General features: G+C 41.5%; 2 protein-coding genes and 1 long non-coding RNA gene across 3 annotated transcripts in view; 2 read left to right on the top strand and 1 right to left on the bottom strand.

Annotated features, from left to right (window-relative positions):
- The window catches only part of itga1 (integrin, alpha 1), a 36799-nt gene extending 34075 nt beyond the window's left edge, over positions 1 to 2724 (top strand). The window contains exons 29-30 of the mRNA XM_084035338.1: positions 55 to 168; positions 657 to 2724. Coding sequence (XP_083891464.1) covers positions 55 to 168; positions 657 to 713 — 171 coding nt within the window. The 3' untranslated portion in view covers positions 714 to 2724. The remainder of the gene's footprint in view (positions 1 to 54; positions 169 to 656) is intronic.
- A 1062-nt stretch (positions 2725 to 3786) lies between these two features.
- Positions 3787 to 11497, top strand: kcmf1 (potassium channel modulatory factor 1). The gene is made up of 7 exons (XM_084034775.1): positions 3787 to 3972; positions 5732 to 5899; positions 6098 to 6237; positions 8196 to 8297; positions 8409 to 8592; positions 9392 to 9686; positions 10705 to 11497. Exons 1-7 carry the CDS (start codon positions 3957 to 3959, stop codon positions 10967 to 10969), a joined length of 1170 nt encoding a protein of 389 aa, XP_083890901.1. The 5' UTR covers positions 3787 to 3956; the 3' UTR covers positions 10970 to 11497.
- A 1720-nt stretch (positions 11498 to 13217) lies between these two features.
- On the bottom strand, positions 13218 to 15128 carry LOC311030157. Its single transcript, XR_014598946.1, has 2 exons — positions 14897 to 15128; positions 13218 to 14831 (listed from the first exon to the last, which is right to left on the bottom strand). It is a non-coding gene; the product is annotated as an uncharacterized lncRNA (long non-coding RNA).
- Between the last annotated feature and the right edge of the window lie 6 nt (positions 15129 to 15134).

Below are 15134 nucleotides of genomic sequence, written 5' to 3'. Positions count from 1 at the left end.
CTGCGTGTCCCAGTAGATTAACTCCATGTGTGTGTGTGTGTGTTTGCCACTCAGGTGAAGATCCAGGTCTCGAAGGAGACCTTAGGAGGGATCCCCATTTGGATCATCATCATCAGCATCCTGATAGGACTGCTGATCTTAGCGCTTGTGATCTTCGCTCTCTGGAAGGTAATATATGTAATAGTTATATATATTATTTATTAGCGTTAGAATATGACTTTAAAGGAGTAGTTCAACATTTTGGGAAGCGATATGATTTTGCTTTCGTGTCAAAAGAAAGATATAAAGATTGATGCCACTTTCACGTCTGTGTGTTTTAGCTTAGCTTAGCATCAAGACTGGAAACAGCTCATCTAACACTGGTTGATTAACTGCTTTCATCTCGTTTAATCCACACCAAAATTCAATTCATCGGTTTTTGAAGGGTTGTGAGCTGAATGAATGGTGATGCCGAGACTCCTGTCACCGCTCCCTCTGCCTCATAACAACATTCAGAGACTGTTCAAATAAATAACCCCATAAAACAAGCATCCAAGTCAACTAGCTGCTGGCTGTGGCTTCATACATCACAGACGGTTCTAAGAGTGGCGACGGGATAATAACTGTCAGCAACAATAGACGGTAAACATTCACATCTGAGTTTTGTGCTCCTCCAGATGGGCTTCTTCAAGAGGAAATCCCGGGACTACTCAAAGGAGGACATGATGGACTGAGGTTTCCAGACGTCCAGCAGCCATCAGGTCACACGGCGTGACAGGCAGACTTTTAAAAACAGCCAAGGAGACGCTGTGAGACCCAAAGACACCTCAGAGCTACGACTCCTTACCATTCAGCGTTTCCTGTTCAGGCCCGGCTCCAATACTGTTTGCAAATACTTCCCAACCCTTCGATGCCTCCGCCGGGGGAAATTCAGACGTCCTCATACACAGAGACACTTCAATAGACACTTTATTCTAACTGTATAAAGTTAGGAGTATTTGGAAATACTATTTGTTGTAGATCAGCTTCGTGAGTTCAAGAAGAGGAGCCGGGGAGGAGGAAGCAACCATCACTTACCAGGGCATCTGTTGGCACATAGCATATATATATAAGACATATATATGTACAGCAGTTTTATAAAAACCAAAAAACATAAGAGCTACAATGGCTGCACTCCAGCTTTAGAGGGGAAATGTACTCAGGTTTTTCTGTGTGAAGATCCAAAGTTGCTAAATCACCTCACACACACTTTCTGTGTCATCACATCAACGACGTCCTCGGGTCTGTTCGCTTCCCGAGACGAACTATATGTGAACTTTGCTCGTGTGGAAGCAGCCTGTCTGAGAAAGCCTAGTTTAATGAAACACTGTACATTTTTTTTTTTTTTTTTTTTTAGCATTTTTGGTGTTTTTTCTTTAACGAGGCACATCCTTCATTTTTCAGATCGTTGGCTAAAGACACTGACCTGAACGCCACATTTCTTTTTAAGCAAAGTTGCAGTCTGTATGCTTTTATTTTTTTAATACATTATTACACTACATTACTTAATGAACCAAAAAAAAAAAAACCCCAACTCTGTTAAATGTTTGGAATTACTGTCACCATGGTTACCGAGAAATACGGAACGCTTCGCCTTCAAAATCCAAATTTTGATTGTACTGTAAATAGAAGTAGATGCTCAAAAAATGATGTAAAGCTTTAAAATGTACATAATTGTGTTTGCTATAATTCGTGTAATTTAAGAAATGCGATCCATAAATCTTTAGTGTGTGTGTGTGTGTGTGTGTGTGTGTGTGTGTGTGTGTGTGTGTGTGTGAGATCAATGTTCAGAGAAGAGGGTTTTGCTCAGGTGACGTTAACATTTCACATATAAAAAAAGTTTTCTGGCCTCTCACAATTTCAAAGCTGATGCAAATATGTAAATATTGTTATATTTTGATGAGAAAATGAAATTATAATGATTCTGTACCGAAGACAGAGGGTTTGTATCCACTACTTTATTTTGAAAGCCTGGTGAGTGAGTGTGTTATTGTAGTTTCAACCTTTTTAATTTGCAAAATGGAAAGGTAAAAATGTAGAAACACACGCTTCACCGTTCACCAGCATTTGTCACGCCGTTAACGGGATTCACTGGGAGTTGGTTTGTAGCGTAAACAGACTGTAACGCGCACACGAAGCGTTCCCTTTCGGGTTTCCCTGTTTTTTTTTTGTTTCCAGAAGTTGCACAGCTACACGGTGTGATAAAAGAGATTATATTGTACGTCGGAGAGACTCCCTCTTTGCCTCTTCCTCGACTTTCTCCCTCACTGTCACACAATAAAGCCGAGGGACAGACGGCAAGAAGGGGCAGCCATTTTGACATTGAGATGCTCCTCAGCTCGCGCTCTCCACTGTTGACATGAAGCACATGTGATGAATTTGTATGCACAGAATGTGTGACTGTTGTATGGCTTCATCAGGCTTATGCACGAGGGTGGAGCCACGAGTCTCTTTTTGTTCCCTCGAGGTTGTCTGGGACTGTTTTTTTGTTGTTTTTTGTTGTTTTTTTCTCCTGATCGTACACCTCGTTAACTCCTGATCGGAGTAAAGCCCAAAGTGAGAGGTGTGAGCTCCACCCCAGCCTTCTACACTGCTGTGAAGTCTTCATTGTAATGCACTGGTTTGTCAGACTGTATGCGTCCTCATCAGCACAGAAATGGACTGAATCTTATGTACAAGAATAAAGACTTTTTACTAAAAAAAAAAGGACCTTATCGTCAATTCTTCTGCTTTTGTTTGGATCTAATATATGAAATAGACTATTTTTTTTTTTTTTTTAAATCACTACCACCTACTCTCACTGCTGATAATCAATCATCCTTACATGAAAAGAGTAACTGGCAAACATTTTCTCCCTTGAAATACATTAGCCGACAATGGAATATTTAATGACTTTATTAATCATTTAAAGAAAATATAGACTATGCATTGGCAGATTTGTAAGTATTTGTAAATGAGTATTTCCATTTTATTCTACATTGTACTTCCATTCTTCTTCATTTCAGAGAGAAATATTGTATTTTTTCACTCCACTACATTTATTTGACAGCTATAATTGACCCATGACCTCAACTGGCATAGCTAACATAGCTAAAGTGCACCTTCCAACAGCTACAACATTACAATACGTCTTATGGATGAATGCATCCAAAATAATAATGCAGTATAACGGTGCATAATGCATATTTCTCTTTTGAAAGTACATATTGCTGAATGGTTCAAGAGGGAAAATGACAACTGTAGGATCCCCTTGTATTATGATATTTTTTTATAATGAAACATTTGATTAGTTAATAGAGAAAATAATATTTGGTCTTTGGAGCTGAGACGTATACATTAGAAATGGTTATTTATATGTTATCATTATTTTTGTTAAGCAATTGTATATCTACTTAGAGTGAGTGTTTTTTATATTAAATATTTGTAGAAGTAGTCTTTATTTACATATTTTCCCCTTTTTGTGAAAGGTTATTATTTATGCTATAACTTCTGTAATTCCTACTACCTCCCCTCAATTAAAATATTCATAATGATACCGGAAGTTGCCGAAATAAATGCTTTGAGTAGTTTCAAATCTTCTTAAAGCTATTTATTTATCTTTTTTTTTTTTTAACCAAAGTTAATGAACCGAAAAAAAAACGTCGTCCACCACTTGGTGACCAAAAATCCTGCCAGGCAGAGAAGAAGGACAGAAAAACCCTATATCAACAACTTCACAGCCCGAGTGCGCCTCCTAGTGTTCACCCGCGGCATTTTTGCGATAAGTGACACTCTGGGAGGGGAAGCAGAACAAACTGTAAGCTGCTGGCGGATCCATCTTGCTCGAAAAAAGAGGCGAGGGTGAAGGCTTTTCTTTCAGTTTAGCATCTAAAATACTGCTTCGTAGCCTGCCGAACGCGCTGGGGAGCCCGAGGAGGGGCTGTGCCGCTGTTTGTAGGATGTCCCGACATGAGGGTGAGTTGATAAACAGGTCCACGGCGCCTTGGCTTTTTGGTGGCTACATTACCTGAGCAGCTAGCTCCACGGCTAGCTCCGCTAAGTGCTTATTCAAGCCGGGGGGGGGAGTGTTGCGCTTCTCGCTGCTCGTCTTCGGGCTTGTCCCGACACACTGCTAATGTGTTGTCAGCAGCCGGCGTGCGCGTATCTGTCACATTCTCTCAATTTAAGCAAATCATTGTGAAGTCCCAAAACCTGCTCGCAATGATACGGCAACATTGCGGAGCTTAGCAGTTAGCCGTTGCTAGGTGCTGCGTTACCTTGCGTTAGCCGGCGCTAGCGAGCAGGCTAAGTGTGTGTGTGCTAACGTAAAGGAGCCGTTGGTGTAGCTGCGACTTAATGTTGATTTTACTGGCTCTCGTGACACCATTGGTTGTAAACTAGTATAATGTGTCATTGTAGCTATACTTAGCTGTTGCTTACACGCTGAGTGAGGTGTTAATGTAAGAGCTAAGTAGCTCTAACGTTAGCGCCATACTGTCCCGTCTGGTCACATAACCTAACTTACTGTTTGTTAGCGAATGCACTGTCATCAAGAAGAAATGTCTGAGGCCTCAGACCACAAACCAATCACCAAGGCAGCTAGCTGGACGGCTACTGGCTAGCTAGGCTTATTTGTACTGTGTTTTTAAGTTGAAAACCACGTAAACTCGGCTCACTTCATACTCCACATAATGTTAGTTGTGGCAGGCCAGCCAGGAGGTTATATATCCTCCTCAAGCACCTCAGAAGGTGCTATTCTGCCATGCAAACACGAGTACTGTATAATAGCCCCAATAGTACTTACAGGTAAATGCTTCAGTAACTTTGCTTTACCTTGTTCAAAGTAGGACAAAAGACAAAGGTGCTTGTGACTGGTTGGACTGTCCCTAGTGGGTTGCCAGGTTTGAGATGGCAGTCCAAATTCCTTATGCGAGTGGAAGACAGGTTTTTTTTCCATCACTCGGGTGTCACCAATACTTGTGTTTTTGTCAGCCTCTGTAAATCTGGCTATGGTGCGACAAACCTTTAATCAACACACACACACACACACACACACACACACACACACACACACACACACACACACACACTGATACAAGCACATTACCAGTTGATTTGTTTGTTCAGGCCCAGTTTTGGTCAATACATGTGGAGAGTTTATTTTTGTTTGCAAGTCATCCGATCAATCTAAACATAGGAAATTCAAACCATACTTGCGTACCTAAAATCCAGGTTTGCAAACAAGGTTCCCCCCCCTCCTCAAAGGAAATGTCAGCCAGGCAGGAGTTGGAAGATAACTATGATGTCTCGCAGCAAAATGACCGGTTGTGTCTGCAGAGTAATGAGCAAGTGCTTGAAACAGTTCTTCACTGTAATAACGTAGTAAAGATTGCACCGGCAGATAAATATTTGATATGATGATGACTTGCATAACGTAAATAGCTATTTGGAGAGACTGTAGAAACGGCTGACGTTATGACTGCTACCTGAAAGTGTGTGGAGAGAGTGCTATAAATGAGTAACAAAAGCCGTAATGAAAACAGCTTTCAGATGGCTGTGGCATAACTCCGAGTTGCTCTTTGAGACCTTGCATGTGAAGTTCACTGGAATGTCAGTGTTCGTCATCGCTGGGAGTTTTTGGGTTTGGTGCCACACAACAGCACACGCTCGATTTGTTACTTTATTGTTCTGGTCTGAATATTTGACTTAACATTCCTCTTTTTCCGTTTTGCAGGTGTGAGCTGTGACGCGTGTCTAAAAGGGAACTTTAGAGGAAGACGGTTCAAGTGTTTAATCTGCTACGACTACGACCTGTGTGCATCGTGCTACGAGAGTGGAGCCACAACAACAAGACACACTACAGAGCATCCCATGCAGTGTATATTAACCAGGGTAGACTATGGTAAGGACCTGCCTGAAAGCCCAGGCTGAAAGCTGTGGGGTCCACTGATCATAACCTCATCATGCCTGTGCCATGATTGTTATTTTTTAGTAACAAGTTTAATTTATTCGGTGTTATATTCTTCTGAGGGTATTGCATTTCTGTCATTGATTAGAATATTGATATTGAACATTCCCTTGGTTTATTGTCCCCTTGCAGACTTGTATTATGGAGGAGACACTTTTTCAGTAGAGCAACCCCAGTCATTCACATGTCCTTACTGTGGCAAAATGGGCTACACGGAGACGTCCCTACAGGAACATGTCACTTCAGAACATGCAGAGACTTCCACAGAGGTGGTGAGTATACTGTTCACATTAAGGGACCACGGCACACCTTTACAGATTTTTAAAATTCAATAATGTCTCAACTTTGTTGCTGTAGATGGCTCCAGCAGCTTACTTTATATTGAAGTCACTCGACGAGGGATTTTTTTATTATTTTTTTGCTCTTGTCTGTCTGAATCATTACAGTTCGGTCTGCCATTTCTGTTGAGCGCTGCACTTCAGAAATGACTTCCAAGAACATGCAAGCAGATGACATTTATGGATTACTAGTTGTCAGAGAAGGATTTTTATGAGTTTTGTCCACTTCTGTCTGGACATCGGCAGCTCCATTAGAAGAGGGGGCGTTATTCTTTACTTCTTATTATCAACAAATCCATGAAAAGATCAGAAGCAACAATTATTCCCAGCCCTGTCTTTGCACTCGAGCCCCATGCCATTATTTTCTTTTGTGATATGCTCATAAATATAAAGTTTACTTTTTAGAACAGCAAGTCATTTCCTGAAACAGCTGATCACTGTAGTTTTTAGCAAATGTAACTCAAACAGGTTTTAATGGGGCATTTGTTTGGAACAGTTTTTAGCTGTAGATTAATTTGTGCATATTTGGTGCACTAATGAGTATAAAAGTGGGGTGGAAGTACAGTGGCGGTGTTCATAATGAAGAAAAGTGTCACCCAGTCCAACAGTGTGCTTCATTGATGTTTAAAATGGTTTTTAGACAACAATGCAGCTCTTTGGCACGGTGGAATAAGATATATCTTTACATTGACAGCGGCGGAAATCTGGAACAATGGTGTCCTTGTCTTTTTTTTACACATTTTCATCGATGAACCAAAAGAAAAAAGGTTAAAGAAGAAGTGGTGTCTGTTAACTGTTGCTGTGTTTATATGACACTTATGTAGACGGTATCATTTGCAGGTTTGATGCACAATAAGAACTGGTGTGTACAGTATGTGCTCTGATACAGACAAGAGAACGTGATGTTTAGTAATCCCTAAATGGACTTTATTGGCAGTGAAAAAACGTTTTATGGTCTGCCATGCAGAGTGCACAGACTGCACAGAAATGCGGCCTCTCCACCTTTTTTCAGTGCGTTTAATTAAGGGCTGTGATAAATAATTAATTATCGATCAAGCTACCTTTTTATTTTCTCAATTCATTGTTTTGTTTAACCCTACAGCCCACAATCATTTCTCCAGATTGCGTTTATTTATTTGTCTACTCTCTAAAACCTAAAGGTATTCGGGTTTTTACTAAAGTATAGCCGATTTTAGTCGATCGGCTAATCAGTTAATTGAACATGTCTTGCTAGTTTTATATCTACTATATTATATTACTTCCTACACAAAAGAGACAAGAAATGTACCTCTTTAAGGCATCCTTCAGTCATAGTTGCTCCAGTGTCAACATGCCCTTATTGTCCCAGGTACAATCAGCTCATGATGATGCGTTCCACTGATTTTACACATTAAAGTCTGTTTACAGGTCTTGGGGAGTACGACGGCCTACGTGGAAACACAGTTGTATAAAGCTGCTTGTGCCTCCAGAGGGAGCTGTGTGAAATTGATAAGTTGCCTCAAGCTGTGTCACTTGAGTTGATGTCATTTGGGGCTGAAGACGCAACAACATCAACAAAAAAAGTTGTGTAGTGAGAAAGAAGTGAGCTTTCTAGAACTCTGTAGGCTCGAGGCTACTTTAGCTGCTACTAGCGACACACAGCCAAATCTCTGACTGAACTGTTGGCAGTCGAGTTGCATCGTGGGTAATGTGGGCACCGGTTTTGAGTCAACAGAGACTGTTATTGTCGTGCAATGCAGAATCTAGCGCTCCTTTTTAGCTGACCTCATTGGGTATTATGTAAACAACCCTGTAGCATAAACTTTGAGAAAGTATGCACAACAGCAACTCTCAGACATGTCGCTTGTGACGATGCTGCAAACTCAAACGGAAACCTCTCACTCTGGTTTCAGATCTGTCCAATATGTGCTGCCTTGCCGGGAGGGGACCCCAACCACGTCACAGATGACTTCACGGCTCACCTCACACTTGAACACAGAGCGCCCAGAGATTTAATATCCTTTCTGTGTCTCGCCGCACTAGTAGTAGTACATGATTTGTTTACCACGTGTTTCAAAAATGTTGACACGACATAACCGCATTTACCCTTAACAGTCCTTTTTTACGACGAGTCCAGCAGCGTTCGACATGTACGCAGGATGTTCCACCCCGGAAGAGGACTGGGCGGCCCCAGAGCACGACGGACAAATATGCACTTTACTAGCGGCTCCACGGGGGGACTCTCCTCCTCCTCATCACAGAGCTCCACCTACACCCCCAGTAACAGAGAAGCAATGGACCCGATTGCAGGTGAGGATCAGGAGTATACTGGCGTTCTGTTGGTAAAAATGAATTACATCAGCGCGAGTGCAAAATATGTCAAGAAAAAAATGTCTCTGATCTAAAATGGCTAACCAGAAGGTTTAACTTTCCCCTAAAAACACATCGTCTAAGACCTGGGTCATATTTTAACATATAATTCATACGAAAGCAAAAGCAGAAACATTTCTTGTCTGTTCCTTAAAATGCATTTACTCAAAATTCTCCCCGATTGCAAAAAAACCCACACTTTGTCAAACTCAAACAAAAGTGAAAACACACTTTTTAATGCTGTACGTTTTACAGTTTAAAGTATTTTTTGATTTGAGCGTTTTGTATTTGTTTTGTCCTTAGGGGGCACCATAAATTCAATATGTCTAGATTTAATATAGTTGTTGTTTTGCAAATAGACTGTCCTCTCATGATGATGCCATACAAAGCAGACAGACCCGTTCTTATTTTGTCTTTTAACCCCAAAGTTCCTGAGTCAAGACAGTTTTATAAATCTGTGTTGAAATCAAATGAATGTTTGACACATTTTTCTCAGTGTTCAGACGGGCTAAAAACAGCGATTGCGTAGTCAGGAATATATTAAAAATAATCTACTTTAATCTTTTCTTCTCTCATATTTGGAAATATTTCAGAAATGATGTCAACCAAACCAACAATTGCTCATCATGTTGCTTTTCCTCTGCCCTTCACATCGTGTTAAGGGAATGTCTTGAAATCCTGGCTTATTAGAAGCAGCACAACAGTGATGCTTGTGTTGTTGTCGTCGTGTTTCCCACAGAGTTGTTGTCTCAGCTGTCAGGAGTGCGACGTGCAGCAGGGGGGCAAATAAACTCCTCGGGGCCTTCGGCATCGCAGCTCCAGCAGCTCCAGATGCAACTGCAGCTGGAGCGTCAGCAGGCTCAGGCGGCGCGGCAGCAAGTGGAGACGGGCCGCCACGCCACACGGCGCAGCAACAACCCCGGCATCGCCGGCACCGCCATCCCTCCACCCAGCACAGCCACTGCCAACAGCGCTGCCGCGGGTGAAAACAATCCCTCGTCTTCGTCCCACAGCTCCCAGTTCCTATTAGCACGGTGAGTGTGGCCAGTTTGGGTTGAGATGGTTAATGCAAGGTGATGGCTGGAAAACGAATGGTTGCGTTTAATTTCTGCTAAGATTTATAGCGGCACATGTTCATATGGTGACACAATGATTGGTTCATAATGACTCCTAGTAATATTGTGGTACTGTACTTTTATTAACCGGTGTAAAACGAACCATTAATAAGCATGTTAAAATGAACTTATAGACAGGGGAATCATCTAGCTACAGTTATTTGAGATATTCTTGTCAACTAATTCCACTCAGATCAATACCAGCTCAGCTCTCAGTACTTTCCAGCTTCCCTACTCTCAGACAAACCCCGTCGGTTCCTACTTAAAAACAAACATTAACTTCCCTTTTTTATTTTAAAGACAGGCTTAATAGTTTCCTGAACGGCTGACTGCTGTAGTTTGTAGCAAATATTACTCACACTGGAAAATTGCAGCATTTATTGGGGAATGATTTAATTCAATTCCGTTTATTTATACAGGCCAAAAACCACAAATGTGCCTCTAAGTGCTTTACGATCTGTAAACATACAACATCCTCCGTCCCAGGACTAAAACTCCCATAAAACCCTCAGGGAGGAGGGATCCCTCTCCCAGGGTGGACAAGCAATAGAATAAACAACGTAGTAATTACAACATAGTCAATCCGTATGACAGATATAATACTAATAATAACCAGAGCAGTAGTAGCAGAGAGCCATTACCAACGCTTTGAAAACAGTAAATTAAACTGTCTGTTTTAAAGGCTCTGTTAAGTTTCTCTCTTGAGGACTCCTGTTCCCACAATGCAATCCCACAACGTTTGGTTGGGTTGTGTGATTTACTGTGTAACCTTAACAGGCTATAGATGGAAAGAAAGAAAATCATATTATATTATTTATATTTTCCTCTGCTGCTGAAAACAGGTTTTCAAATCAGGTTAATAACTATCAAAATGAAGACTCAAGCTCATCCTTTTAATGGATGAAGTGTGACTTAAACGTTCCCTTTTCCCCTCCAGGTTGAATGAACCCAAGATGTCCGAAGCGGAGCGGCAGTTTCTAGAAGGAGAGCGCGCGGACCGAAGCCTGTTCGTCCAGGAGCTGCTCTTGTCCACGCTGATGCACGAAGAAAGCTCCTCCTCCGACGAGGACGAGCGTCGAGACTTCGCCGACTTCGGAGCCATGGGGTGCGTGGATATCATGCCTTTAGACGTGGCGTTGGAAAACCTCCAGCTTAGAGAGCGCAGCTCTACGGGGAAGGAGCCTCCGCCGCCGCCTCTTTGATGTCCGAGCATCAAGCAGACTGTGTCCTCTCTGCTGCAACTGTCAGTGATGGGCAGCAAACAGCAGCAGTCCTCCCTGGCCTCACCCTCCTTTTCTCTCCCTCCTCCTGTTTTCTCAGTTTGTTTGTTTTTTTTGTTCTGTTTTTATTTTGGTGATTGTAATTTCAGGCCTGTCACCATTTTTGTTACATTGTAAACAAAAATAAGTGAGAGCAAGTGGGATAAATGTGCGAGTGCGCGATAGCAACTGAGTGAGCGAGCGAGAGAAGAGAAATATATAAATATATATATAAAAATATATATATAAAATATATATGAAGTTGATAATCAATCCACATAACATTTCTTTTCTTTATCAGGTAAATGTTACAGGCAGCTGTGGCAGACCTTTTGCTTCCTGTGACATGCAAACGGCTCCGTATAAATACTCCACATTCAAAAGTCAAGAGGGCGTAGGCTCCTCTGATGAAGCTGCTGTGTGTGTTTATGAATATTAATAAATAAAAAGTGCTTGGATGGGTTACCATAACTACTGCATGCAGTTATTTGCAGCGTGCATGACTTTTAATGACCCTGTCATTAAAACCTTTTTAAAAATTACCCCAAAGCTTTCAACTGTTTTTCAAACACGGTGAACTTATTGGAAATCATGTCGCTTTCAAAACTCCACACGCAGAGTTATCTCGTTAACGCTGTGTTCGTTAGGTTTTCTTTGAACGGGTCTTTATAATGAAGCTGTTGGATTCTGCTCCTGATGGAAACGCCTCGGCGGCTCTCGGCTCCAGAACGCCTTTTCTCTCTCCGACGGCCGTCTGAATATGTCGATTGCTGCAGAACTACGACTACGTGAAACAAGAAAAAGAGTTTGCATCTGTTTTTTTTGTGTTTTTTTATCACCCTAGATCCTTATGTTAAGTGATAAGCTGTGTAGGCACGGTATACTTTAGAAATAAGTCAACTCCAGTGTGTCCACTGCTCCTTCACACTGGTTCCTGGTGTTTCCTCTGCTTATGTCGGCTTCTCAGAATTTTCTTTGCTGGGTTAACAGCAGCTTAAGACTTTCCACACTGCAGTTTGGTTTGGTTTTAAAGAGGAAGGCATTATTAATCATTATTTTTCTGCTAAGCGTTTTAGCACTTTCTATTTATTCCTGTTTTTTTCTGACTCTTATGAGCCGTGATATGACTCACGCCACCTTCATGCCTATACTTTCCCCCTCTGTAAAAGACAATGAGATGTATATTGAAACTGTGCGTTAACTTTCATAACGGTTCTAAGACGTGAGCGGACGTTCTTTTTGTTGTTTTTTTATTTTAAATGTACATTTAGAATACAATAAATATAAACTGCATACAGCTTTTGATGAAACCAAGAGACCCTCACCACGTTTGCAACTTGTGTTGTTGTTGTGATCTCGCAGATGTTTGTGTTCACGGACCGAAAAAACATTCACAACTCTTTAACTTGTGACCTTCCTGTTTAGCATTTATGAATACATATTTAATCGAGTCCATGAGTGCAGGCTGGTGTATAAATAAGTTACGAATGGTTATGTGGAAGAACTAAAGTAATGAGACGTAGTTATAATCCTTGACAAATACTGCACACTAATAAACACCTCAAAGGAAATGTGTTTACAGCTATATTATAACCGTTTATTAAGTATTTAATGCTAAACGTCCTGATCGGTACAGTGAGCAGAAATCTGGTTAAAAAAAACAGACACTGAGTTGTGTTTTGGGTTCGTAGAGCGGCGGCACAGAAGGGCAGTTCTACTTGATATGATGTTATTCTTCCTGCAGCAGAGACACCGAGGTGACCCTCCATGATGGACAGACAACACCAGTCTGAGTGGACTGGAGCTCCTTGACCACCAACACTACACCGAGGTACGTTAACTTTTCAGTCTTTAAATGTGTGTCGACTGTAAAATACACCTCAGCACAATATCTAGAGTTAAGTATATGTATATATAATGTGTGTGTGTTGGGGGTGTTTTGTCCAGCTGTCCTCGTCACTCCTCGGTGGTTATTGTTAGAAACAAATGGGGCCTGTGAGATACCTTTCATGACGCCTGTTGGTTCCTTTTAAAGTAGCCCCGCCCCCCCAGAAGCCAAACAGACGGGATGTCAATCAAATCGGACACAGACGAGCTGATTTAACGTCTTCACTCGAGTATCTTAACATTACATCAATGCTCTGACTGTCCTATAAACCTGCGTAGACAGAGGATTGGAGGACACGAAGCGTATTGTAAGACATACCACCTTTATTAAATGCACAGTATCACAAGGAACATTTCCATTAATTGTGGATAAGCTACTCACATGATGCACAAAGCATTGAATTGATTGATAGAACTGGCTGATTAAAGCAGGATTAAATCTGCCAGGAGAGCACACACACACACACACACACTTGCATACAAGCTGTATGTGCAAACGCACACACATCATCTCAGAGACATAAGTCACACACACACACTCTTTGTATTCACACAGTAAGTAAAATTTGTTATCTGCACAGGAATGAAAACTGTCATTTTTTTTCATTTACCATATATTTACAAAAAGAAATAAATCATTAACCCCCTCCCCCTCGAGATAGATTACATTCAAAAAAAGGTCCCGACCCTTCTAGATTACATTCAAAATAATATACTATTCATGATGCAAAGTCACAGTTATTCATCTGAAAGAGGATCAAAATAGGCTACAGTCAGTCAGAGGTTGAGCGGCGGGGGGTTTTGGCCCCGGGAGGTGACCTTTGACCTCCTCGCCATCGGGGCCACGCGTCTGCTGGGACGCCTGTCGGCTAGGAGGGATGCCGATGTCCAATCAGATCCAGAGTCTATGTCCTCCTGCAGACAGACAGCCTGTGTGTGAGCTCCCCATCACAGTGGAGAGGAAAGAGATCGTGTGTTTTTTTTTTCTTTTCTTGTCTTCAGAGAAACAACACATCGTTCAAATAAAGTCCTCTGCAGATCAAAAGTTGCCCCCCCCCCCTTCCCCAAAAAAACAAATGTTTTCTCACTGGTATTAATTATGAACGAGCACAAAGAAAGAATACAATGTCGCACAAATAAAATCCTATTTACACGTCGTATGTATTGCCAGTGGCCCATAACACGTCTTCAATAGATGTCACACGGTTTTTGACATGATACCTGCTTGGAACAGATTATACTATTAAACATAGCCTACTATTGATATAGACAAATATCAGAACTGTACAGGATGGACAGCACTTTGTATGTACAGCAGACACTTCTATACAGAACTGAAACACGGAGGGAGACGGCATCGTTTTTCATCCGGGACCATGTGTCAGCGTTGCTGAAATGTGATTTTGTTTTGTTATTAAGTGCAGTTGAGGTCGAGGCGGGGGAGAGAGCGGTCGGCCGCTCCGGTTGTGCATTAGAGGGGGGGTTAAGTAACAAAGCTACAAAGTGCACTTAACATAACTTATAGTCTCAGCAGAGAGCCTTTCTGCCTCCGTATGGAGATACGTGATGGTTATTATGAAGACGTAATCTGCCAAAGGTTAATACAGTTTGGACTTAGACGCTCGGACACTTGCTTTTTTCTTTTCTTTTTTTTTTTTTAAAACCTCAAAACACAACATTTGAAGATCATTTTTTCGGAAAATGACAAGATTTTGAGAAGCTGCGTCGGTCACCACACCAGGCTGATGAAAACACCTCCGGGACACTTCTGAGTGCGATCAGACTCTTAATGAGTCCTTTTATGACGTCGGCCTCTTGGCCTGTTATTTAGAATGAAATATCACATCAAAGCAACAAAAATAAATGACAAATAAACGAGGAGCAACTTCAATACGTACAAAAAACACAAAAAAAGGGGCTGAAGACGAATAAATCCATCAATCCCTCTTAGAGATTTGATCTTCTCTTATCAAAACCATAAACACAATCCCAACAAACTGCCTCTGAAGATGCACACCAAACCACGTCACTTACAGATATGGGCCACCGAACAACAGAGATCTGCTAAATGGCATTGCTGGTGAATGAAAAAGTCAAATAAAAACTGTGCTCATCTTCTTCTTCATCATCTTATTTATTTATTTTTTAGCTCAACACCGCTGAGTCGTCGCTCTCTGTGCTTTAGATACGTCAGGTTAGAGTGTGTGTGTGTGTGTGTGTG

Source organism: Eutrigla gurnardus, assembly GCF_963514095.1.
Source record: "Eutrigla gurnardus genome assembly, chromosome: 19".
Taxonomy (NCBI): Eukaryota; Metazoa; Chordata; class Actinopteri; order Perciformes; family Triglidae; genus Eutrigla; species Eutrigla gurnardus.
The sequence above is the reverse complement of the archived record's forward strand: the minus strand, read 5'-3'. Positions and strand labels throughout refer to the sequence as shown.